The following is a 27,033-nucleotide window of genomic DNA, read 5'->3' on the forward strand; positions in this document are numbered from 1 at the left end:
GGCTCAGAATTCAGCCACAGAACCATAGATCTTTAACTATCACTACTAAAATAATTTTCAAAATACATTTATTAACTCTCCCAGTCATTGTAGGTAATCATTTGCAACATGCGAACAGTAAACTAAAAAAAAAACAATCCTTCTTTTCAAAGAAAATACCTTCAGCAAGATTTTTATCATGGTTTTCAATGTTGTAGATTTTCTTGATTGCAAATAAATAAAAGACAGGATATTGTAATTATGTAATCTGATGAACATGTCCAGATTATTAAGGTTTGGTACTCATCAATGCACAAGCTGCTGATTCTGCTTTTATGCTTTAGAAAAAACAACAATCACTGTTGCTACTGGAAACAGCCTTGGTTGTTCAAAACACCAGCAAGAAAGTGCAGAGTCGATCGTTTTTTTGTAAAAAGGGTGTATTATGGTTTTGCTCCAAATATCAATTGTTCACTATGAAAGATTAAATTACAGTATATACTCCTTGCTTAGGTAAGCATTGTCTTTGACCAAGTGCCTTGGCAAACCTTTTCAGTTTCTCACTCTCACTGTTACAACCTTTCTTGTCTTTCTGTCACCCTTACCCTGTAACCTTCCCCTCTCAATGTTTTTGCTCTCTCTCTCTCTACTGTCACTGTTGTTCTGAATATTCCTCGCTTGCTTCTTCTATGTTCCAAATACATGATCGTATAATTCCACTATGTTGAAATAAGACATTTTTCATTTCCAGGGCTTTAAAATTGTGGAACTTTGCACTTCTTTCAGCCTTTCATTCCTCCTCAAATTTTCAGGTTTGTAGGATTCAAGTTTAGCATTTCCTGAATTAGTTTGTCTTGGTTTGTTTAAAACACACCTTTTTTCACTCTAGAGGCTTTGATCCTTCAATATAGGTGCTATTTTTAAACTGTCTGAAAATGCTACAGTGCAATGATAAACAAGTCTTTATCAAAAAATGTCATCTATATCATTATGAATAACACAGTATGAAAGTGATATGCAATTGTTCCAAATATTCTCTCTCCACAAACTCATTATGCACAGAGAAATTATATGGAAAGAATTGTGCTAAATCTGAAAATTGGTGAATAACTTTTTAATATTTCATAGTAAAACTTGAAAATATATAATTTTACATTCACTCAATGTAAATTATAGTTACCATAGCATATGAACCCTCTTCTTTTTAAACAAGCCAGTCAGTTGATGAAGGCTAAGATCCATTGCCTTAGGCTGAGAAGATAATTAGGGATACAGAAAACAATTTTTTTTCCTTAAAGAATGTTAGGCTGTATAACTAACAAATGCGACTGGCAGAAATGTGCTGTTAATTTTTAATACACAAGTCTGTGCAGGTGACTGCAACCAGGAAAAAAAGGTGCCAAGATTGCAAAGGCTGGCACAAGAAGATCTGGTGCATTGAGAATTGGCAAGAGCGACACAAGTCTTGAATACTGTAAAAGCGGCTTTGCAGATATCACAGGAATGCCTAGTATTGGAAATAAATAACATCACAGTGATGTGTTAAGGGTGCTCTTCAGAGATTGGGATTGTGTCACATGGCTGAAATGAAGTTGAGTAAATCAGTACCAATCAGTGAGCAGTTATGGGCAACTTCCACCGGTATGCTCATGACAGAGATGATTGTACACCCATAATGAACCTCATAATTTTTCGATATTCCCTGTCCCAATTTAACTCCATGTGTTGTTACTAGGTGATTCTTCATACCAAACAGAATAGCAAGAAAATGTGCCTTTGTATCTATTGATCACTAAGCAATCAGACTGCTGTACTTGAACAGGTTCAGCTCTTCCCTTATATTTCTGCTTTTATAAGCAACTTTATTAATGATTAAACCTGCTTAATCTTCTGAAGTGTGCTCAGGCCTAGTGGAATTCTTATGTGCTGCTCAGTAACAATAAAAGGGTTAACTGTTCACCCAAGGCATGTTATCCTAGCAAATGAACAAGTTTCATAGCCAGCAGTAACCAGGTAGGCCAAAGTATATTATTCTTCTTCTAATCAGGTTGGTTTACCCGGTTGCTCCCTGTGAATATAACCTTCATCCTACAAAGCTGTTAAAAAACAACAGACTAGTTCTTTGGGAGAAGTCACCTGGAAAATCTAATGGCGCAACAGTGGAGCCATTGTTGTAGTCCTTAATGGAAACACAAGAGGGCACAAGCCCCGTTAATATGTAAAAATGATTCTGCATGATTGCATGTGAGAGCTAGAGAGGCCAGGGCCTCTTCCTCTTTTATTCTCTTTGGTGACCTTACAGCTACTGCAGTCTGTACCTCATTCCCTCCTCTGGTTTAATGACAGGTTACAGTATTTCAGACTGTAAGACAAGAACGTTAGCTGGTTTCTTAAGCCTCTTCCCACACTGAAGTACAGCAGGATAGTTGAGGAGTAGCTGGCCATGATTCCTGCTTGGAAGAGGAGGGCAGAAAGAATGTCTCAAAGGATGGATGTAGGGACAGGAATTTGTCAGCAGGCTTCCTGCCCCATTTTTCCTGCTGCCCCAATGAAATTGAACAATACAGTGGAATCCTTGAAGTAGACATTCAATTCTTTTGGAACCAATCCAAGGTGATTCTAAGCTCCCAAGGGTCTACTTCTGTTCTTTTACTTTCTCACTCTGGGAACTTCTAATTTTCCACAATATGGTTCTGCCCTCCCACCGCCACTACCCCCTCTCCCTGCCCCCCGAGATCCTCCCTCTAGTGCAAGCTGGGCGAATCTTTCAGCCTCATTTTAATTTCTTATGAGTTTGGTCTTTTCAATCCAAGCACAAGCTCCCACCTGCATTCCTGCCTGGTGAACCAAAGCATTCTGCTACCTACAGCTGCTCTCCCTCTCCTGGATTCTGGCAGTCTAACTTTTCTGTGAGTTTCAGGAATATCTGAGAAACCCATCTTCTCTCAAAGCCCATCTCCATGGCAACATGAATCACATGGGCCTTGTATCCAAGTAGAAATGCTGATTAGCATTCCCTGAGACCATTATTCTTTTATCTTGGATGTAAATGGACAGTTTAAAGGACAACTGCTCACAACCCAACATTTTCAACACTTTTTTTTCACCCAGCGGGTGGTTGGAGTCTAGAAAAAACTTCCTGAGAGGATGGTGGAGGCAGATTCGATCAAGATATTCAAAAGGGACTTGGATTGCTATCTGAAAAGAAAGAGTGTGCAAGCTTACAGGGATAAGGCAGGGGAATGGGACTAGGTAGAATGCTCTTTCAGAGAGCCAGTGCAGACTCGATGGGTTGAATGGCCTCCTTCTGCACTGTAAGTTTCAGTGATGCTGTGAAATGTTCACAATGCCAGAGTCAAACCAATAATCATTGGCTCTTTTAAACACAAACTGTCTAATTACAATTATTATTCAATGTTGGCCTCGTATTTACATTCTTTTTTCTCCCGGGCTTGACACATTTTACACTCTGTGTATAAGTTGACCCCCATTTTTGGAAGGATTTTTTTGAAGCTTCAAATGTCGACTTATACGCCGGGATCTACAGTATTTTAAAAGCCTCTCAGATTCCTGATTTCAGCAAATCACACACCTTCAGGACAAAACAAAGCTGCATGCATTTTGTTTGCAAGGCTCCTGAATGGGAGAGCCATTTACATTAGGCTAAGTACAGGCACATGACCAATAAGTACAACCCAATGACCAATATTAATTATTTCTATCAATTAAGTGGGCTTTATTTTTTTCTAATATATTAAGCAATTGATATGTCAACAAATATGTAATTCTCTCCCACATACCATCCCCTCACCCCAGTTCCCACTCAACTGAAGTGGATATTGACAAACCAGGCAAGGTTTTGCATTCAGCACATTCTAACATAAAATACTGAAAAATGAATTTTTTTTCCCACATGGTACAGCTTCTCTCTATTTTCTTCCTAATAACATTGATATTTAAAATCAGCTTACCCTGTGGATAATTCCAGTTGAATGAATATACTGAAAGAAAATGAATAGTATTTATTATCACAAATAATGTTATAACTGGTTCATTTAATTAAATTTTCTTGTTTTATTCACAGTAAATTCATCAGCTGAGAAAGGGCAAATGAAATAGGTCCAATTTTAACTCACTTGAAGCCCATTCACTTACACAGAGTTAAAAATTGGGCCTGTGGTATCAAAATAGGTGGAATGGGAAAAAATCCATAGAGCAAGCATATGGAGTGGCGTAACAATATGCAAATATATGGTGTTATATAGTAACACAAGGCAGTTTCATAACCCCAATTTGGTGTACTAGCTGTTTCTAATTCCTACAGTTGATTAGAAGAGGAAAAAGTAAAGTGCGGCTGCATCTATGTTGCTGTTACATCTTTCTGCGATCTCCCTAAAAATGGAAGGGACAAGAATCTCCCTTTGTCCACAGGGGCCTTTTAAAAAAAGGGGGAAAATGAAACAGACATTATTTATTCACTCAGCAGCTGCCTTGTAAATGGAAATTCAAATAGAATTAATGGTCACCACTTGAACCATGATGGTTGGGTCATACATCTGGCTTGCCCGAAGGCGCCCTGGTACAAGTTTCCCAGATCCTCCTAAGTTCTTGCAAACCAGTGTTAAAGTTGCGAGGCATGTTTCTTAATTCATTGTTTTCCGATTACATATTATTGTTATCCTAACATCCTAAAAATAAACATGGGAAATTATCAAAAGATAATGATGAAGGCCTCCATGTTTGTTTTCTGGGTGCTACTTATTTTCTTCTCTCATACATAATCTCTACTTGTAAATTCATATCAAACAGCAAAGTCTTACGTTGTGAGCAAATTTTTTTTTTCATGTTTTAGTGGGTGGCAATGATTCACTGATTAATCAATTAACCTCACATTTCTTGTCATTGCAGGTTTGGGTCCCATTAGAAATCAACCTCAAAACAGCATCAATGCAATAAATTTTCTCATGGTCATGGACTCCAGAGTTGGTAATGCCTAACAAACTAATCTATTAGCTTTTAGTTGTGTTATTGCAATTCATTGGAGTCATAAGCAGGGCTCCAGCAAACCTAAAGGGCACAAACATTAGAATGGATCTTGTTTTCGAGCAACATGTTTTCTGTTGATTGAGAACACAAAGCCTTTGATACTGAAATCAGAGGAATCCAACTTACTTGCTCTGTGCGAAATAAGAATAAGGATAGATGTACACAGTATGTTATATCTACAAAGAAACCTGACTGTATAAAAGAATACATTCGAGGAAATAAGAAGAAAGTATCATAATTTTATCAGCCTTTGCCAGTGACATATGGTAGTGCCCTGTGCAGATATATCTGCACACTAACAGATGCTCCATTCAATAATTTTATCAATAAAAAAAATGTAGATAGTGCTATTGACACCTTAAATGAGATTATAAATCCTTGTACTTAAAATCTTAACTTTCACAATGTCATAGGTGAAAATCAAACAAGAGGAATGCAAAAGGAGAGAAAGCAACAACTTTTCTTAAGAAATCCATTCGCAAAAGCATCATATTTGAATAATGTTAGTGCTGTATATAGGTCGAATGACCTTCTGTGGTTCTAAGGTGCCTGTGCCAGCTCTTTAATAGAGCTGTCCAATTAATCCCACTTGTCTGCTCTTATACCATAGTGCTGTAAATTTTTTTCAAGTATTTAGCCAAGGATTGACCCAGTGACTCAGTGTCACTGTGATATCGTGCACCATTCAGAAGATGCACAAAAGGCCATTTCACCTAATTCAAGCTGCACATTCCTGCTGTTACGTATTTAGACATTAAAAATTCCCATATGGAGTTCAACATTTACTTTGCTTTTATTTTACGCATTTATGTTATTTCTATACTTATCATAATGCTTTTATATAATGTTTCCAAAAATTTCTAAGTTATCAACTTCTTTTTATTTCTTACCTTAAGGCCTTTTAATATCTGATATAAAATATATTGAATTTTGTCTTCTGTCAGCCTTCCCATGATTTTGTTCAAATCAGCATCCAGAAATGGCATAACTAGGTAGCTAAAATTAAAGTCATTCAACATAAGCAATTTTTTTTAACATAAAATAACTATTAGTTAGACAAATTCAATCAAAGTATTCCAAGTGAATATTGGGTTACATGCGCTCAGAGCAGTACAATTATTTAAAAATAACCTCATGCACCTATCCTTTATTCGAGTGCTTAATGGGAGCTATGTCATTACTTGTAACTGGATGGGTCGGGTCCTCCATTTTCAGCTACTATTGTGACTAAGTACTGCTTTAAAGGTGACATTTTGAGGGTTGCAGGGGAGCAACTGCAACTCACAGTGTGTCACCAGCTGAAAGGCAATACGCACACCACCACCCCCTCACACCCCCATTTTCCATAAAGATATCCTCATTGTTGACCATTCTGAGGCTTTGTGGTTATGCTGAGACAAGTTTTTTTTCCCAGTGTACCTTTGTTATGGTTGATGGGGTTGTAGGCATGCCAGTGGCTCTGCCTCACCTCATGGCACATTTTGTTCGGGATTGTTGCAGGCAATGGCTGCCGAATGCTAACATGGTACAAAAATGTGAATTTCTGAAAGTGCTTGAAGAAGACAGCCGAAGAGAGAAAATGCCTACACGGAAATCCAGGTGAGCAAGAACTGAGGCAAAAGTGAGCAGAAATATGGAGCTGAATATTTGTTAGAATATCATAACTTAATACCTACTAAGTATAATTTCATATTTTATTTTGGCAGTGCGAATAACTGTGTCTATGATTGTTCACTGTTACTAGATTTTATTATTTATTTCTGACAATAGACAATGGCTCAATGCAATTTTGACTACTAGGTTGATTACACTATATATTTTCAGAACACTTACAAATCATTAAATCCATCCAGTGCAAGAGCTGACGTGAAGACATCAATGAGACCGATAACCTGGAAATGAATTGTACAGTATTCAGGCAGGATCTATCTTGCAGTAACCACTTTTCATCAACTCCTGCGAAAACTAAATAAATTGTGTGACGAATGTAGTTACTTTTCTGTTTCCGAAACGTGACCACATTTCTCAACCTCAGGAGGATCATTAGGGTGCAGACAAAAAATTGTTTTTCAACTATAAAGCCACCTGAGGAAAACCTTTCAAGTTCCTGACCTTTTCTTTGTTTGCTACTCCAGGTCAGGTTTTCCAAGTACTATTTACAGCTCACGGCCCACTCATTTCTCTTAGTTTTCTTAAAATAAAAAAAGACTTCCTAGAGTGTTTTTTTTTTAATTTAATTCTAAAGGTTTTGGGTTAGTGTCTGTTACGGGTCTGTTGACGTCCCAGGGTCAAACACAATGATGGACAAGACGGTGAACCTGTCTGTCAGTCATGCCCTGTGGAAATGGATCAGGCTACCAAAGATGGGAATGGAGGGTTAAAATAGCTTCAGCTGGCATTGCTTCAAAGTGGTGGGTCTTGCAGAAAAATTGACAATTTTGAGCAGAAGAGGAAGGCAGCAATATTCTTTTCTGTGGTCCCTTGAAGGGACAATCTAAATGTCCCAACAGCCTATATCCTGCTTTTGAAATGTTCGCTGTATAAGGTAGTCTTCATAATTGGTTTTCAATAGGAACTGCAATTGATGCAGCAGGACATTAATTTTTCACAACATATACTTAAAGAAAAACATTAATTAAATTAACAAGCGTTTATTATGTGTAAATGTTTCATTATACTCTACCCACCAGCTTGGTGCCCCTTGAAACATTTTTCAGGTATCCAAAGACCTTTCCAGCACCTTATTCTTGCATTAGGTCCTTAGGATACATAGGTTGACCTCTACTGCAGTTTGAAGCTACATTCTTCATTATGTTTCCTTGATGGGTGTGTATGACAGCGACTTGGGAAATCCAAGGATAGTTGTTCAGCCCATTTTGTACACTCTCAAGTTTAGAGCGCATAATCTGGTCTGACACCTTAGTAAAACATTAAGGTAGTACCGCATGGGCAGAGGTACCATAGTTTAGATGAGAAATTAACCTGAGGCCCCATTTGTTTGTTCAGATGGGAGTAACCAATCTTGCGATGCTACAGCTCTCCCTTTCTCCTGGCCAATATTTATCGCTCAGATTGCCAAAACAGATTAACTTGACATTTATTTCATTTGCTGATTGTGGACGTTGCTTTGCCCAAACCATCTGGAATCAAAAAGTCTAATGATGTTTGAAACCATTGTTGATTGCTGTAAAAACCCATCTGGTTCACTAATGTCCCTTTAGTGAAGGGAATCTGTTGTCCTTACCCAGACCCACAGCAATGTGGTTGATTTAAATGCCCTCTGAAATGGCCTAGCAAGCTACTCAGTTGTAACAAACTGCTACAAAGTCACAAAAAAGGAATGAAACCTGACGGACCACCTGGCATCAACCTAGGCACCGGAAACGATAACGGCAATCTCAGCCCTGTCAACTCTGCAAAGTCCTCCGAACTAATATCTGGGGGCTAGTGCCAAAATTGGAAGAACTGTCCCAGAGACTAGTCAAGCAACAGCCTGACATAGTCATCTTCATGGAATCATACCTTACAGATCATGTCCCAGACACCACCATCACCATCCTTGGGTATGTTGTGTCCCACCGGCAGGACAGACCCAGCAGAGGTGGCGGCGCAGTGGCATACAGTGGGTAGGGAGTTGCCCTGGGAGTCCTCAACATCGACTCCATGAAGTCTCATGGCATCAGGTCAAACATGAGCAAGGAAACCTCCTGCTGATTACCACGTACCGCCCTCCCTCAACTGATGAATCAGTGCTCTTCCATGTTGAATATCACTTGGAGGAAGCACTGAGGGTGGCAAGGGCACAGAATGTACTCTGGGTGGGGGACTTCAATGTCCATCACCAAGAGTGGCTCAGTAGCAACACTAGTGACCGAGCTGGCCAAGTCCTAAATGACATAGCTGCTAGAATGGGTCTGTGGCAGGTGGTCAGAGAACCAACAAGAGGGAAAAACATACTTGACCTCTTCTTCACCAACCTGTCTGCTACAGATGCATCTGTCCATGACAGTATCAGTAGGAGTGACCACCACTCAGTCATTGGGGAGACCAAGTCCCGCCTTCACATTGAGGATAACCTCCATTTTGTTGTGTGGCACTACCACCGTGCTAAATGGGATAGATTTCGAACAGATCTAGCGACTCAAGACTGTGCATCCATGAGGCACTGTGGGCCATCAGCAGCAGCAGAATTGTACTCGAACACAATCTGTAACCTCATGGCCTGGCATGTCCCCCGCTCTACCATTACCATCAAGCCAGGGGATCAACCCTGGTTCAGTGAAGAGTGCAGGAGGGCATGCCAGGAGCAGCACTAGGCATACCTAAAAATGAGGTGTCAACCTAGTGAAGCTATAACACAGGACTGCTTGCATGCAAAACAGCATAAGCAGCAAGTGATGGGCAGAGCTAAGTGATCCCACAACCAACAGATCAGATCTAAGCTCTGCAGTCCTACCACATCCAGTCGTGAATGGTGGTGGACAATTGAACAACTCACTGGAGGAGGTGGCTCCACAAATATCCCCATCCTCAATGATGGAGGAGCCCAGCACAGCAGTGCAAAAGGTAAGGCTGAAGCATTTGTTACAAATTTCAGCCAGAAGTGCTGAGTAGATGATCTACCTCGGCCTCCTCCGGAGGTCCCCAGCATCACAGATGCCAGTCTTCAGCTAATTCGATTCGTTCCACATGATATCAAGAAACGGCTGAAGGCACTGGATACTGCAAAGGCTATGGGCCCTGACAATATTCCGGCAATGGTACTAAAGGCTTGTGCTCCAGAACTTGCCCCGTCCCTAGCCAAGCTGTTCCAGTACAGCTACAACGCTGGCATCTACCCTACTATGTGGAAAATTGCCAGGTTATGTACTGTACACAAAAAGCAGGACAAATCCAACTAAGCCAATTACCGCCCCATCAGTTGACTCGCGTTCATCAGTAATGGAAGGGGTCATCAACAGTGCTATCAAGCGACACTTGCTTAGCAATAAGCTGCTTACTGATGCCCAGTTTGGGTTTTGACAGGGCCACTCAGCTCCTGACCTCATTACAGCCTTGGTTCAAACATGGACAAAACTGCTGAAATCCCGAGGTGAGGTGAGAGTTACTGCCCTTGACATCAAGGCAGCATTTGATTGAGTGCGGTATCAAGGAGCCCTAGCAAAACTGGAGTCAGTGGGAATCAGGAGGAAAATTCTCTGCTGGTTGGAGCCATACCTAGCACAAAGGAAGATGGTTGTGGTTGTTGGAGGTCAGTCATCTCAGCTCCAGGGCATCACTGCAGGAGTTCGTCAGGGTAGTGTCCTCCACCCAACCATCTTCAGCTGCTTCAGCAATGACCTTCCTTCCATCATAAGGTCAGAAGTGGGGATGTTCGCTGATGATTGACAATGTTCAGTACCATTCGCGACTCCTCAGATACTGAAGCAGTCCATGTCCAAATGCAGCAAGACCTGGACAATATCCAGGCTTGGGTTGACAAGTGGCAAGTAACATTCGTGCCACACAAGTGTCAGGCAATGACCATCTCCAACAAAAAAGAATCCAAGCATCACCCCTTGATGTTCAATGGCATTACCATCGCTGAATCCCCCACTATCAACATTCTGGGGGTTACCATTGACCAGAAACTGAACTGGAATAGCCATATAATTACTGTGGCTACAATAGCAGGTCAGAGGCTAGGAATCATGCAACAAGTAACTCACCTCTTGACTCCCCAAAGCCTGTCCACCATCTACAAGGCACAAGTCAGGAGTGTGATGGAATACTCCCCACTTGCCTGGATGAGTGCAACTCCCACAACACTGAAGAAGCTGGACACCGTCCAGGACAAACCAGCCCGCTTGAATGGCACCACATCTGCAAACATTCACTCCCTACACCACCGACACACAGTAGCAGCAGTGTGAATCATCTACAAGATGCACTGCAGGAATTCACCCCCACCGACGCACAGTAGCAGCACTATGTACCATCTACAAGATGTACTGCAGGAATTCACCAAGGCTCCTTAGACAGCACCTTCCAAACCCACAACCACTACCATCTAGAAGGACAAGTGCAGCAGACAGATAGGGACACCACCACCTGGAAGTTCCCCTCCAAGTAACTCATCATCCTGACTTGGGCCGTTCCTTCACTGTCGTTATATCAAAATCCTGGAACTCCCTTCCTAACAGCACTGTGAATGTACTTACACCACATGGACTGTAGCGGTTCAAGAAGGCAGCTCACCACCACCTTCTCAAGGGCAACTAGGGGTGGGCAATAAATGCTGGCCCAGCCAGCGAAGCCCACATCCCGTGAATGAATTTTTTAAAAATCTCACAGATTAGCAAGGTCATGGTGAACCAGAGGATGTACTGACTTATAATGACATGAGTTGTTATCAGGTACCACACAACGTATTATAATAAAGTTGATCTTTCAATGCTTTTCTCAAGGACAGAAAAAACCTCCCGCCCATTGTATCTCAGCTTGTTTCTCACTGTTTCAATTATTTTTCTGTTGCTGTCTCTGTTTTCCTCCTCCTCAAAATACAGAGTGTGCCAGAAGTTTCTGTAACAAGGCATTTAATTGCATCCATCAGTAGTTAGATTTTCACCTCGCACCCTTTGGCCCAAAACATTTTGCCCACGAGGTTGCTGAAAGTGCGAGGTGATAATGACACCACATAGGAAATGGGACTTCAGGGACCCGAGTGACCATGGTAACAAAATGTGTGTGCATCGCCTTAACCAATCAGGTTAAAGGACTGGGAAATTAATAGACAGAGGAACGAAAAGTAGGTTGCATTAGAGTGGGCTAATTCAATGTAAAATGCGATACAGAAAGTGAAAAAGATATGGAAAGAAAAAACAGAGTAGAGGAAGAGACAAAGGAATCCAAATTTAAAATTTAAAACATTTTTATAATCACCCAAAAAATATTCAAAACCTGAAGGAATGTCTATCCACACTCATTATGGTTAATATTCAGTGCCAGAGAGGTTGATTGGTTGATAAGCACTCATTCAACAACATGATAATTGTTACAAGTACAATGTTTACAAGATTGTTATGACTTGGGGCTGTCTCTTTAATTTTAAGGTAAAAGGAAGGAATGAAGGTGGTCATGTGCCCTGCTCTGGATTCTGCCTGACAACAGTGGTGCCCAGGTTGAGCTCCTTGGAAGATGGTACAAGATATTCACATCTATAGACACTAGGAAGAGCAGTTCTGTTGACTGTGGGTAGACTGTTAGGGCGGAATTGTCCCAGATTTGCACTAAATGCGGTAGCGGGTGGGAAGAACAACATTTTACCCGTCGGCCACAATGGTCGTTTCTCACGCTGCATTGTCCCAATCCCACCGCATTAATTATGCATTCCCAGGGAACATGCCGTTCTGCTGGTGGGTGGGCTCTCATTCGCCTTCCACACCATCACTTTGCTGCTTCATCACGCCAAGCACCATATTTAAAGTGCAGCCACGTGCACACCTCTCAGTGCTTCCAGCCCAGGACTGCTGCACGGAAGACATGGCCCCAAAAGGCAAGAAGACTGCAGCTCCCCCAGTTTAACAATGCATCCTTCAAGTGTCTGTTGGACACCGTGGAGGCTCATTGTGATGTCCTTTACCCTGGCTGTGGCCGCAGGATGGGCAGCAACATCACCAATCAGGCTTGGGAGGCAGTGGCAGCGGTGGTCAGCATCAACGCCCTGCAAAAGAGGACAACCACCCAGTACCCAAAAAGGATGAATGATCTCCTCTGTTCCGCCAGGGTAAGTCACCCTTCTCATCATTCCCAACTCACACACTCACAAACCCATCACACGTCCACAGGGCCCTCACTCACTGCCAGTTGAAGGGACATCACCATCCAATCTCTCACACACACCCTCATTGCCTTCATCCCATCCATGGGACCACTCACCGCCCACACGTGCCAGGCATACTTATCATCTGGCCTGGCAGGCATCCTGCTTACACTCTCTCCATCTCTACTCATGCAGGACAAGATGCATGGCACACAAGATGGAGAGGCTGCAGGCTGGTGGAGGGATGCCTGAAATCGAGATCCTCACAGACTTTGAAAACAGAGCCATCCAGCTGGCCAGTGAGGATCTGGACCGTTCCTGTGCTGATCGTGAGGTCAGCGGTGTTCTACCAAGTGAGGATCTAGCAGTGCAATATCCATCAGACAACCATGCTGTGAGTGATGTGTCCTGTTTCACAGGCCACTGACATGCACTAATTATTTCCCCTTGCTTTCACAGGCACATCTGGGAAACAGCCGACAGAGTCCATGATCCAGGGCCGCCAATCAAGCCCTGAAGAAAGAGGAATCTGAAGGCACCTTCACTGAAGTCCTGTCACAGCGCTCACCCACACCCTCCACCAGCGCAGAGATACACACCTCAGTGGGACCAACTTTAGAGTAGCCTTGGGATCACAATCTGGTGAGCACATCGTACTGTCTGATCCACAGCAGACGGCAGCAGGGACTTCCAGGTTTCCGGCACTCCGAGGACTGCTGGAGGCCAGAAATCTGCCAAGTCCAAGTCAGATGAGGAGCTTCTGGATTCGTTCATATCTCAGTTGCTGGAGCTGCAAAGGCAAGCTCGGGAACATCAGGAACGGAGGTCCGCTGCACTCCTCAGATTGCAAGGCATGATGGAGGAGTCTGCCCGCCTTCAGGCTGAGGTGATAGCCCCGGCATGCCAAGGCACTGAGGTCAACATTGGTAGGGTGGCAGCTGCCATGGAGACCTTGGTCCAGGATGTCGCTCCTGCACTGTTGGGTGGACTGAACTCCATCGCTGATGCCAGAGTTGGCCTCCAACAGTGTGTACGCGAGAGGAGTGCGGGACAGCTTGATCTCACTCCAACTACCCCTGCTTCTCGAGGAGTCAGCCAGGGGCCCTTGGGCACCCATAGTGAGGAGGTGCACAACCCCGGGGCCATCCACCCAGGTGATTCTGGTAGAGTCCGGCCCATCACCTCTTCCTGTGACCCCAGCAGCTCCAGCTCCACAGGCTGAGGAGGGTGCCACTGACACACAGCAGGAACCCAAAAGCAGGCTGGGGCCCTCCAGGTCTCAGCCCTCCAGAGGACGCCCACCAAGATCATCACAGACAGGGTGTTGCAGTCAGCAGGCTGCCTCTACCTCTGCTGTGGCTGTCCAGGGAGCGCTAAGGCATCATGGGAGGGTTAGGAAGGTCAAGGAGATGTAGTTGCAGAGCCTGGACTAATCACTTGTACATAATGATAACTATTGTAAATAAACTCTCAAGTATGTCTCCCTGCCTATGGCTCCTTGTTCTGATGAGCAGTGTTTGTGTCATTCAGATGTGAAATCTTGGTTCCTGCACAAGATAAAGGCAGGTGGCTCAGTCCAGGACCTCTTCCCTGTGCTTTGTGCAGCCTTCAGACCAAAGTGATGGTCTGGCACCACACTCCTTGGACACACTACTGATGCCTGCACCTCGATGGTGCTTGTCATTGCTGCCAGAATGTCGTGGGCAGGCATCACTGAGTACCATCATTCTCTCTGTGTGCTCTCAGCACCTCTAAGGTGGGGCTGGCCCCCCATCTCTTCAGCATCTGTGGCCAGTGATGCTGTGCTTCTGAAGGGGTCAGGTGCTGAAGGCTGATAAAGGATCAGGTGCATTTAAAGTTTCATGGCTGCATCTCCATGTCAGGAGCCTTACCACAGAGGGTATGTGCACTGCCATAAGCCAGACTGGAGTCAAATGTTCACAGGTGCAATGTGAGGATCTATGGTGTCTCCTCACTGCATGTCGTCACCATCTTCCACAAATAGCAGCTATGAGGACCTCCCGAGCATGCCTGCCTTGTCTAGCCAGTGCGAGGGCCTCATCGCCATCATCGTCACTGTCGAGGACCTCCTCACCCTCATCCCTGTCCATGTCCTCCTCATTGGAAGAAACCCCCAGCTCCTCTCCCCGTTGCAGCTCCAGGTTGTAAAGGGCGCAGCAGGCGATGATGATGCATGACACCCTCTGTGGACTGTATTACAGGGCTCCACCAGACCGGTCCAGGCATCAGAACCTAATTTTCAGCATCCCGATGGTCTGCTCCACCATGTTGTGAGCTGCTGCATGAGCCTCATTATACCGTCACTCTGTTGCAGTCTGAGGCTGCCGCATGGGTGTCATCAGCCACATCCTCTGCAGGTAGCCCTTGTCCCCGATGAGCGATCCCTGCAGCCTCTGTGGACCCTGGAAGACGTCAGGGATCTGTGACCGACTGAGAATGTAGGGGTCATGCACACTTCCTGGAAACCGTGCGCAGGCCTGCAGGATGTGCTTGTGGCAGTCACGCACCAGCTGCACATTCAGCGAATGGAAGCCCTTGCGCTTGACATAGTTGACTGCTTGTTGTAACGGAGGTTTGGGCACCACGTGAGTGCAGTCAATGGCACCCTGCGCCTGTGGGAATCCCGAGATCTAGGTAAATCTAATCGCTCTTGCATCCTGGCTGTCCTGGTCCCGAGTGAATTGCACAAAGTTGTGTGCCCTCACGAAGATGACATCTGTGATCTCATGGATGAATTTGTGGTTGGAGGCTTGTGATATCCCACAGGGATTACCTGTGGAGCCCTGAAATGAGCCACTGGCTTAAAAATTGAGCGCCACAGTCAATTTCATAGCCACGGCCATTGGATTCCCTCCATGTTCTCATGCCAGCAAATCTTGCAGTAACTGGCAGATGTGACTGACCAGTTCCCTAGACACAAGCAGTCTTTGGCGACACTGGTTCTCGATCATTTGCAAGAATGAAAGGCGCCTCTATAGACCCTGGGTCTAGTTAGACGCCGAACACCGATGGCTCTCTGTAGCTCTTCAGTGGCTTGTACGGGAGCCCCTGCCACCCCTTCTTCTGGAGGGTCCTGCTGCTCCCTCTGCTCAGCCAGGCACCTCCATCGCTCTCTTCTCCATCGCCACGAGGCATACAGCTAGTTCACCAGGTTCCATGTCCCTGATGTACTCCTCCTGTAGGATGAAAGAGAGAGAGACGTGTGGGTTAGTTTGGGTGCTCTAAGAACCTCTCTTGGTTAAGTCTGAAGGCCTCTTCATGTGAGTTTAGTGCGCTACATGGCTATTGAAACCCCACCGACCTCTGTCCCACTCCACCTGACCGATTGGCAGCAGCTTTGCCCATTGGACTGCATCCTGTGCTCTCAGCTCAGGCACAGGCATTCTCCTAACCCGTGCTGCAAGTCTGCATTTTTAGCTTGAACCATGGGGGATGCTGGTCCAAACCCGGGATGATGACATTGCAAGGGTCTGTGAGTGCTTCCACCAGTGGCTGCTCCACGGCCAGTTTTAACAAGGAGATTGTACAACGTGCCCAGTCTTCCAACTGTTCTGCAGTCCACTAAAACACTCATTAGTTTGCAGCCTGTGCCCGAGGGGTGAAAAGCTCCGGAGCGCTTGGTGGCACTTTCATGCCTCTGTGTTGCTTGAGTGGGCAGATAAGCTAGAAGCTCGACTCCACGCATGGCAGTGTCTGAACTGTCTCAGCTGCAGAGGAATGGTCACTTTATACAAGGTTTCTCTAATGCATGGCCGCTTCCCTTCCCCTCACCACACAGATGCTTGTGAATTACCTTCAACCACAGGGCAGCCCTTGCACTCCTCCCCTCAAATGACCTCAACCGCAGGGCAGCCCTTGCCCGCGCCCCCAATGCGCCTCAATCTTAAAATTCAACAGGCGACCCTCATGAGCACTGCGCAACATTCCTGTGCACACATCTCTGAGTTCCCCTTGAAGTGCAGCCTGCCAAGTGCACGCCTTATATTTCCTGTTGTGAAACACATCAGCCTGCAATCATGCCGACGTGCTCAGAAGATCCAGCATGGGGGGGGATGATTCTGGCGGGCTGGCCTTATAATGATATGCAGATTTATTACAATGAGGTTCCCAACCTTCGATGGTGGGAAACGCAGCCTGCCATTGACAGGCAGAGTGGATGATCGCAAACTGGTTTCACGATGTCATGAAACCGATTTTTGGCCTTTTTAACATACTGTCAGCTCACGCCACCATACACGCCCGATGCCAGCAGGCATGGAAAATTCCGCCCTTAATCTTCAAGTCTCACAGAGAGGTGTAAGGGATATCAGGTTTTATAAATGGTTGTACTTTAAACTGCCTGTTTAATTCCATGTTAGAATGGAGTTGCGGTGCCAAGAAGTTAGTTAATTAGCATTTCTACTTGGATAAAAGGCCTATGTGACTCACATTGCCATGGAGATGAGCTTTGGGAAAGGAAAGGTTCATAGAAAGCCATTGTAACATCAGGTGTAAGGGTTTCTAACATATCCTTGAAACTCACAGGTATAAGTCAGTCTGCAGCCATCTGAGATACAGAGCAGGAGATAGAGGCAGCCATTCCTGCACTTGAAGCAGAGAAAATGCTGACTCTATTGTTCACCACACGAAACATGGGTGGGAGCTCATGCTCAGATTTAGGAGACCAAGTTTATGAAGCTTTCAAGGAAGTTGGAAGATTCCCCAGCTTGGGCTAGAGGGAAGGAATCTCCAGTGAAAGTCAGTTCTGGGATTAGACATTACCCAGCTGGGAAAACAAAAAGGAAGCAAGCCCTCGGGAGCTGAGAGTAAATTGGGTCTGGTCCCTGGAGAATAAAGTGTCCACTTTAGGGACATCATAAAGTATAACTGTAGCGGGAGATTTCCCGTCATGTTAAAAAGCTCACTGGTCTGTAGTTTAGAGTATAAGTTGCCAACTGAATAGTGTTTAGACAATGGTGCTTTTAGTTTGTTACAATAACATTTTAAAACTTGAATTCTTGACCCATGATCCTTTCAGTCAGTCACTGGAAGTTCAAATATGTTTTTAAAAGTTGTTGGTCTCTACAGGGATCATAATATCATGTTGTTGAATTATCATTAACAATTTCATTAACAATAATTAACAACTATCATGTTGTTGAATGAGTACTCGTGCTCCTATGCAGGAAGGAGAAAGAAAGGACACCAGAAGCAGCCACAACTGTGACCCCATTGCTTTGACAGATGTCAGTGGGGAGAGTTGGCGGGGTGGGGGGGTGGTGGTGAAGGGGCTGTGGCTTCCATGCAGGATGGAGTGCTGACTCCCATTCTGCCACTGGAAAGCCGCTTCCATCCCTCAGCCATGTTTTTGTCTCAGTGGAGAGCCTGTGAGCCAAGTGGAAGATTCCAGTCAGTGTCAGTAGTGTGCCTTAATAGGCCTTTAGCTGGCCTCAGTGGCTATTTGCCACTTCTGAGAAGGCAGCCCACTCCCACCCCAATGTAAATTTTGAGTTGAAGTAGCAGTCCAAACCAAGTTAACAATCTTTTCCATGGAATTGCCTATGCAGTATTGTAGGCCCATATTGTTAAGACACACACTTCTGTGGGGAGCCTGAGGCCCAATTTAAAGTATTTGGCTATAGTTTCAATCATTGCCCATTTTCTGCAACTTGTTAGTTTGGTATTGGTAGCTTTGAAAAAATAGTTGAGTGACTTGTGTAGTGTTATAAAGCTATTAAGGTATATATTACTGGAAAATATCTTTCTTTTAAAATTGAGATTTAGTCTGTGGGTGTGTCTTAATTGGATTAAAGCCAGCTAGTCTGGGTGCTTTAATGTATACTAGTTTTGACATGTAAGAGAGATAGCGTGCATTTGCATTTTTCGAATGGAGCATTCAAGTGGGGTGAAAACTGACACATATCCAGCAGCTGCCAAGCAATATGTTTATATTACTAATAACATTGGTACTAAGAAAGTTGAAGGGTCAGTCACAAGGGGACATAAGTTCAAGGTGAGGGGAAGGAGGTTTAGGAGGAATGTGAGGAAAAACATTTTTACCCAGAGGGTGGTGACGGTCTGGAATGCGCTGCCTGGGATGGTGGTGGAGGCGAGTTGCCTCACATCCTTTAAAAAGTACCTGGATGAACACTTGGCACGTCATAACATTCAAGGCTATGGGCCAAGTGCTGGTAAATGGGATTAGATAGGTAGGTCAGGTATTTCTCACGTGTCGGTGCAGACTCGATGGGCCGAAGGGCCTCTTCTGCACTCTGTGATTCTATGACTCTGTTTTATTGTGAGAGGTTTAGTTGAGAGGTTGGTGATACAATGAGAATTTACATTCAATGGGGGTGGTAGGTATAACTTCAGCAGTTTTTGGGTATGCAGGGCAGAGGCAATGTGTGGTCAAAAGCAGCTGTAAGCCTCCAACTCTCCCCACAGGAACCAAAGTGAAAGGAACCTCATTTTGAATTTGTAAGGTGAAAATGCTTTGCCTGATGTCTGGTTAAGTCTATGGGTTGCTGTTGCCTTAATGGAGATTAGTGTTTGGGAATTTGTTAAAAGCTATGATAGTAGTAATTTGTAGCCATGTGTATGTATTTTAACCTGAATAAATTAATAAAATGTTTCATTTAGTTTAATGTAAAACCTCGAGAACTGGCGGTCTGATTCCTGAATTTAGAGTCGCATCTCAAACATACCACTTAAAAATATAGGTTCTGACAGTTGTTTAAAGTTTGCTGGGATTTTTAAATAACTCAGCTTTTCCAATTGCATCAGTCATAGCAGTAGATTCAATTAAACTGCTCCTGATTTGCTTAACTGGATATTTGATTGATAACCCTTTAGTGTGACACTTTCAGATGCAATGCTTTCAAAAGATATGGTGTGACAGATTCATACTAGAAGTAACCCTTTTAATTATGAGTGCAATATATCAATTGCTGATGATATTTTTTGCCACGAGGGGGCACAATCTCACTGTAATGTCTGGAGCAGGACTATTCGGGCACCTTGTTTGAAGGATATCCAGCATCTCAAAATAATATTTACACTGAAATGGAAGCCAACCCATATAATATCAAGAACTATTTGAGATTTTAGCCTTCTCGTGCTCTTTATCTTTGCAGCAAAATTGATCAACTGTAGTGGCCATCGCTTGATTTACTAAAGCACTGTGTCACAATTTGGCAACACATATGTTATTTCTATTCAAATCCAAAGTGAGGAATTCAGCAAAGAGAATAAAAGAAAATGGATGCTTCTAAAGAGGCCTTGTTAGAATCCTTTGGGCTGGTCACAATCTCTGTCTTGGAAGAGGAACAGTAATGTGATGAAACTGGATCAAAACCTGAACCAAAAAAGGACAAATCACTTTTTAATAACCCACCATTATGCCTGACAATTATATCTGAATCAATGCACTTGTTTAACCATTAGTATTTTTACTGCTCATCCATGCTCAAAAACCCTCAAATTCTAAAAAAACGACTTCCAAAAAATCACATTACACATATATTAAAAAAATCCCACTTTGGACAATGTTAATCCCATCAAACTGATGTGATGTTTACTCAGCCTCAAAACATCCTGTTTTATTTTTTACCTACATTCATCTGTCAAGAATTACAAGCAATTTTCATTTAATGCTGAATCGTTTTCTTCCATTCCAACAAATATTCTACAAGCAGTAGGAGAAGAATAGATCAGTACAAAGGTGGGGAAGATGTCATTCTGTGTCTCTCTAACGAATGATATATGTGCCTGAGGTTCTAAATCTGTAGATACTGTGGAAGCCCTTATGACTAATACACTTACTTTTTATGAACCACTGATTGTCTATATGCTCATGATTGACTGGTGAAGGTTTAATATTCATTAATGTTTACTGTATGAGACAGCCAAGACCACAGGTAAATGTAAACAATTTTTGGAAAGAAAGCAGTAAAACATGGATTTTTGGAGAACAGAGACAAAATGTCATAAGCTACGTCATACGTTGTAAGTAATTTTATTGTGTTAGTGTTACTGCAATTGCTGTGATTCCTGACATTGATATTTCACAGTGCTCAAAGTAAGAATCGTTACATGTCTGAAAACAAGAACAGTCAATACCATATGCACAGCTCTAGTGACATTGCAAGAACAGTCAGCAAGCAGCTGGAGAGAACATTTTCATGCCATATAATTCAGAGCTTTTTATGGATTTGGATTTTTGTTAAAAACATAAAAGCTGTATTGCACTGGAAGGGTATTGAAAATTAATAGCATTAATTCACTGTGCACTCATAAATGGTAAATTTATCACACTTGGCAATTAAACCCAGTAGTGCCCAGCTGTGTCTGTAATGTCTAATTTAAATCACAGATGCCTTCAACTGATGCTGTCAACTGGTAAATGACCTGAACAGGGGATAGCGAATATAGGTCCTATTTTGTTTGCTGACATCTAGAATTCTAATTGGTCCCTGGCTAACAGTTTAAATTAAATATTTTCACGTCAACAAAAATAAATGAGGTGCTGCAGACATTTCTTTCACTGGAATTTAATGGAACAGTAAAGTACAGGTTGCAGTAATTCTGCCTGTGAATAGAAATGAATTTATATCGTTTTATTAGCTCCTTACCTTCTGCATGATTGAAATGCTGTCCTGCCAAGGACTAGCTGGGCTCGAGGCTACTATTTTCCTTCCTTCCATCCACCATGAGCATACAGAATTTAATGTGAAACATCATATATACTGTGGGCAGATTTAAACATACCCCTTCGACTTAAAATTGTTGGGGGAAACCGATGGGTTCTTTTTACTGTTTACTGCCCTTTGGCTGCCGCTGGATTTTACAGCAATTGCCTGTGGCGATCGGTTCTGCAGAGATCTTTTATTTTTGGCCCTGCAATGCCCGTTTTTCAGCTGCTGATTTGCCTACTAAAGCCCCAGTAAGGCAAGTAGAAAGCGTGAGCACACTTTCAGCCAGAAGTGCAATTACTTGCGAAATGAAAATAAGGGCCTATTTGAGGCCTCCACTGCCTGAGGCAGCCAGCACCTGCTGCACTTGTAAACCAAGACCTTGAGAGTACAAGATATGTTATTCAAATTTACTTACCTTCATATATAGCCCAGTGGAGGTCTTGTGGTGCAGTGGTAAGTTCCTTACCTCTGGGCCAGAAGCTCCATGTTCAAGTCCCAGTTCAGGAATTGATGACCTAGGAAGGTGTGTTCACAATGTGGCCAAACAGGTCGATCATCAGCCTGTAAGTCCTTCCAATACACCTAATGGCAGGTGTTAAAGAGTGGACAATTAACTGGTCAGCCTTACTGCAGAATGTAATGGCAAACCACTGCAGTAATTTGCCAAGCATAATTGCGGACCAATCCAATGGAAGTCAATAGTTGCCAATGCCATCTTAGGGCCTGATACCTGAAGGAGGAGCAGTCCAGAGCCCAGCATGCAGGCCCAACTAAACATTTAAAAAAAGCACAATGCCACACCTGACCCCAACTCCCCAACCTGATTGCTGTCACTCCTGAATGCCTGACTTCTCTCCTCATCACCCTTACCATCCCCCCTCACCATACCAGTTTCTAATCCTCTCCCCCACTCCACTTCCCAGTCACCTTCAATCCCAATTCTTGGCCTCCTTTCCTTCCTTCTGTCCACACCTGGTGTCCGATTCACTGGCTTCACTTGCCTGAGGGCCACAGTGACACAAGTAAAGCCCAATCTCTGATTCATCTTTGCAGGTTGGCTGTTCATGCCAAGTAGCTCCATGCAATAAGGCCCAAAGCCTCGCCATTCTTATGCAAGGTGAGCACCCTGTGTCCCTGGGTAACCATGCCTGAATTTCCAGGCCGCTAAACCTATGGCTGTTACCAATGTCCTACAGGCAAATCTGGCCCAGTTGCTGATCTTTTCCAGCCCACAACGCCCCACCTTCATTCCTTCTAACATTAGAAACAGCTGAACTGCCGATGAGCTCACGGAAATTTTGTTTTACAAAAACCAGAGTCGGCGTTACCACCATGTTTGGGCCTTCAATATTGTGGTTTCCTGAGGCAGGTCATGTCCAAAGAGAGAAAGTAGCACTACTGGAAATGGGAGCTGCATGTCAATCCTGCGCACTCCTGTTAAAGCCCATGGAAGTGTCTGAGATTTTTCCACAAACCCATTAGCAAATTAGCAGCTTCCCATCCGCAGGTTTTTTCAGAAGTGATTACTTTTTGTGTATGTTCCCCTTGAGGTGAACTGACTGAACTTACTTAACAAATGCTAGCACAACTGTCTCCACCACGGGTCGCCAATGAGTAGGCTATGGGATTTCTGCTCCAAACACTTGGCAGCACACACAGCATTCCTTCCTATCATGCAATTCAGTGGTTATTGTTAGCCTACCCAACCAACCAAGTTCTGACTCTGTTGCTTCTACCAACTACCCAAATCACTGCCTGTTGCTGGCTTAAACTGAGACACTTGCACAAGTCCCGCTCCTGCCTCACACTAGCTGTAGTTATAGAGACAAAGGAAGGGAGGTAACAACAGAAAAGTCAGAAAAAGCAAAAAAGTGAAAGAGCAGAAATGGGGAGAGGCAAGCAATAAAGGGCAGACACAAAAAGTAAGGCAGAGTGAGATTGATGAAGGAGAGGGGGGAGAAGTTGAAATGAAAGAGGATTGAGAGCAATTTAGGGTATATTTACAGTACAACGCTAGCACTAGGGCAATGCATTTTCCATCTCATCTTTAATGTTTTGCAGCCCACTTACTGCCTTTGGTGTTACCACAACAATCTAGGCTATTTCTCCAAAGGTTGGACACTCTCAGCAAACTAGGTAAGCAAACTTCTGAGTGTTTCATAACCGCAAAATGAGATTACAGCATTGTAATCACTCCTATATATCTATCATTTCATGTTATTTCTAAACTAAGCTGTATAGCTGACTAGGTGGGGATGCTAATAAATATAACATAGTTAGGGTTGCTGACTTTATATGCAACGTGCAAAGAATTAAAAATAAAATCAGGGAATGACAGGCACCAATTAGATTTGAAGGGCATGACACTAATGAAAAATTGGCATCCAGGTTGGCTTCCAGATTTCAGGATGTATTTCAAACAGGAAGGATGCATTGCCAGACTTGACTCGGCATTACAAAGCAGACCTGAAGACTGGAAACCACTTGGGAAATGGTAATCGTGACCACTTGCACTTTGAAAATAACTAAAGGAAATGAGGAGCCCAATATTAGATGATTTTGTTGGGATGGAAGTAGAGTTAGGCCAGATAAATTGGTTCAAAAAGTAGATCAAACAGTGCACTGGCAGTGGCAGTATTTAAGTATGAGCTGAATAAGTTAAATATAAGGTTAAATATATAAGATTAAATATACTCTTCCAGGGTGTAAATGGGGTTTATTGAAGATTGAATTTCCTGGATGAATAAAGAGAGAAAAATAGAAACTAGGAGCAAGAGTAGGCCATTCGGCCATTTGAGCCTGCTCCGCCATTCATTATGATCATGGCTGATAATCCAACTCAATAGCCTGCTCCCACTTTCTCCCCATACCCTTTGAAAGAAACACTTGAATTTGTGTAAGTGCCTTTGATGACCACTGGGCATCCCAAAGTGCTTTATGGCCAATAAAGTACTTTTGCAGTGCACAGCAAACTCCAATAAACATTGTGTTCAAGTCCTCGATTAGGACTTCAACCCATGACCTTGTAACTCAGAAGTGTGAGTGCTACCAACTGAGCCACAGCTGACTGGAGAATTTAAAGAAAAAATGAAGTTTTAAAAAAAGAGTATGATAAATAAAGGGCAGGGGGTTGGGAGGGGGATCAAATCATACATAGAAGGGAAAGGAAAAGGAAGTTTCTAAAGGAATCATAAAATACCTGGGATCAGCATAAAGGAAAATGAGATTTTTAAAATATGTACATAAAAGGATAATTAACAGAAGAGTGGGATTGTTTACAGGTGAAGGGAATACTTGAAAATAAGAGAATGGCAGAAATGCTTAATAAGTGTTTTGCTTCAGTTTCAACATAGAAAGATGTAAACAGGACATACCATAGGAGAATATGGAAGAGCCAGAAACAAAAATCAATATAAAAAAGGGATCTTTATTTCAAGACTTAAAAGGAATAAAAGTAGAAAAATCCACCAAATACCTTTGGAAATAGGAATTGTGCCAAAGTACTAGATGATGGTAAACAGAAAGAGGCACAGGTTAAACAAGGAAATTATAGGCAGGTTAATCAAGTTGTGGGCAAATTTCCATAGTTCATAATCTGGAATGAAATTTGTTAACAGAAAGACAAATTAATAGTCACTTGCTAGTACAGAACTTGAGTACTGCTGAAAAAAGACATTTTGTCAAAGCTTTTCGTCTTCAACCCATCAGGACAATCACAAGAATACCAATGTCAGGGGAAGCAACAACTTTATTCTGTATGAGAAAAGAATGCTGATTGGTTGGCAAGTGGACACTGATTGGTAGAAGTGTTGACATGGGGAATGCACCAGTTAATGGTGTATGACAGTTAACTACCAAGAATGATTTTAAATTTAAACCAGGCAACTTGACTCTGATTGGTCAAGGCATTGCTTTAAGGAATGAACCAGCTATCACTTATTTAGTTTAGCTGAAACAGGTGCAATGTGTGTACATGTTCTTTCTGTCTGCAAAGAACAGGGCCCTGTATATTAATATTTGTAGCTTCCAGTACACAGTTAACTATCAGCTGCCATTAACTGGTGCATTCTCCATGGCAATGCCTGTACCAATCAGTGTCCACTTGCCAACTAATCAGCACTCTATTAGCTGTTATATATGGATTTTCAGAAGGCTTGATAAAGAGCCAGGTGAGAAACTTGTTACAAGAATTTAAAAAAAGCATGAACAATGTAGCAACAAGATGGAGAAGTTGGATGCAAACAGGAAGTAAGGAAGTGCCACATCAAAGGTTACTTGATAAGTGCACATGGTGTAGGAGGTAACATATTAGCATGGATAAAGTATTGGTTAACTAACAGCAAGCAGAGAGTGGGGATAACTGCGTCATTTTTCGGTTGGCAAGCTGCAATTAACGGAGTGTCACAGGGATCAGCGTTGGGACCTCAATTATTTACAATCTATATCAATGACTTGGATGAAGGGACCAAACGTATGATAGTTAAATTTATGAATGATGCCAAGATAGGTAGGAAAGGAAACTGACAAGAGGAGGTAGAGAGTCTGCAAAGGGATATAGATAGGTTAGGTGACTGCGCAAAAAATTGGCAGATGGAGTATAATGTGGAAAAATATGAACTTGTCCACTTTGGCAGGGAGAACAGAAAAGCAGCATATTGTTTAAATGGAGAGAGATTGCAGAACTCTGTGGTACAGAGGGATCTGGTTGTCCTGGTGCATGAATCACAAAAGGTCAGCATGCCGGTACAGCAAGTGATTAGGAAGGCAAATGGAATGTTGGCATTTATTGCAAGGGGAATGGAGTGTAAAAGTACATAAGTTTTACTGCAGTTGTACAGGACCTTGGTGAGGTGAGACCACAACTGGAGAACTGTGCACAATTTTGGTCTCCTTACTTGAAAAAGGATATAATTGTGTTAGAGGCAGTTCAGAGAAGGTTCACTCGACTCATTCCTGGGGTGAAGGGCTTATCCTATGAAGACAGGTTGAACAGGTCAGGCCTACACCCATTGGAGTTTAGAAAAATGAGAGATCATCTTATTGAAACATATAAAATCCTAAGGGGACTTGATAGGGTGGATAGCAGGAAGATGATTCCTCTTGAACGGGAGACTAGGACTAGGGGAAAAGTTTAAGAATAAGAGGTCTCCCTTTTAAGGCAGAGATGAGGAGAATTCTTTTCTCTCAGAGGGTTGTCAGTATGTGGAACTCTCTACCTCAGAAAGCAGTGGAAGCTGAGGCATTGAATTTATTTAAGGCTGAGTTAGGTAGATTTTTGATGGACAGGGGAGACAAGGGTTATAGAGGCAGGCAGGCAAGTGGAGTTGAGATCACAACCTGATCAGCCATGATCTTATCGAATGGCGGAGCAGGCTCAAAGGGCCGAATGGCCTACTCCTGCTCCTACGTCCTGTGTTCCTAATTGGGATAAATAGATGTTCTTGAGTTTGGCTGGATGTGGTTAATGGCTTGCCCCACGGACCTCTTTTTTCACATTTATAAATGCATAGAATT

At 43.2% G+C, this 27,033-nt stretch overlaps 1 protein-coding gene across 4 annotated transcripts in view; it reads right to left on the reverse strand.

Moving 5' to 3' along the window:
• The window catches only part of LOC144683534 (mitogen-activated protein kinase 13-like), an 80,557-nt gene that overhangs the window by 42,294 nt on the left and 11,230 nt on the right, over positions 1-27,033 (reverse strand). For 3 of the 4 annotated variants that reach the window (XM_078546623.1, XM_078546622.1, XM_078546621.1), the window contains exons 3-5: positions 6,859-6,917; positions 5,916-6,021; positions 3,951-3,980 (exon numbers count right to left, since the gene is read on the reverse strand). In XM_078546623.1, coding sequence (XP_078402749.1) covers positions 3,951-3,980; positions 5,916-6,021; positions 6,859-6,917 — 195 coding nt within the window. The remainder of the gene's footprint in view (positions 1-3,950; positions 3,981-5,915; positions 6,022-6,858; positions 6,918-27,033) is intronic. The other variant, XM_078546624.1, reaches the window with a different exon arrangement.

This window comes from Cetorhinus maximus, chromosome 8, assembly GCF_964194155.1.
Source record: "Cetorhinus maximus chromosome 8, sCetMax3.hap1.1, whole genome shotgun sequence".
NCBI lineage: Eukaryota > Metazoa > Chordata > Chondrichthyes > Lamniformes > Cetorhinidae > Cetorhinus > Cetorhinus maximus.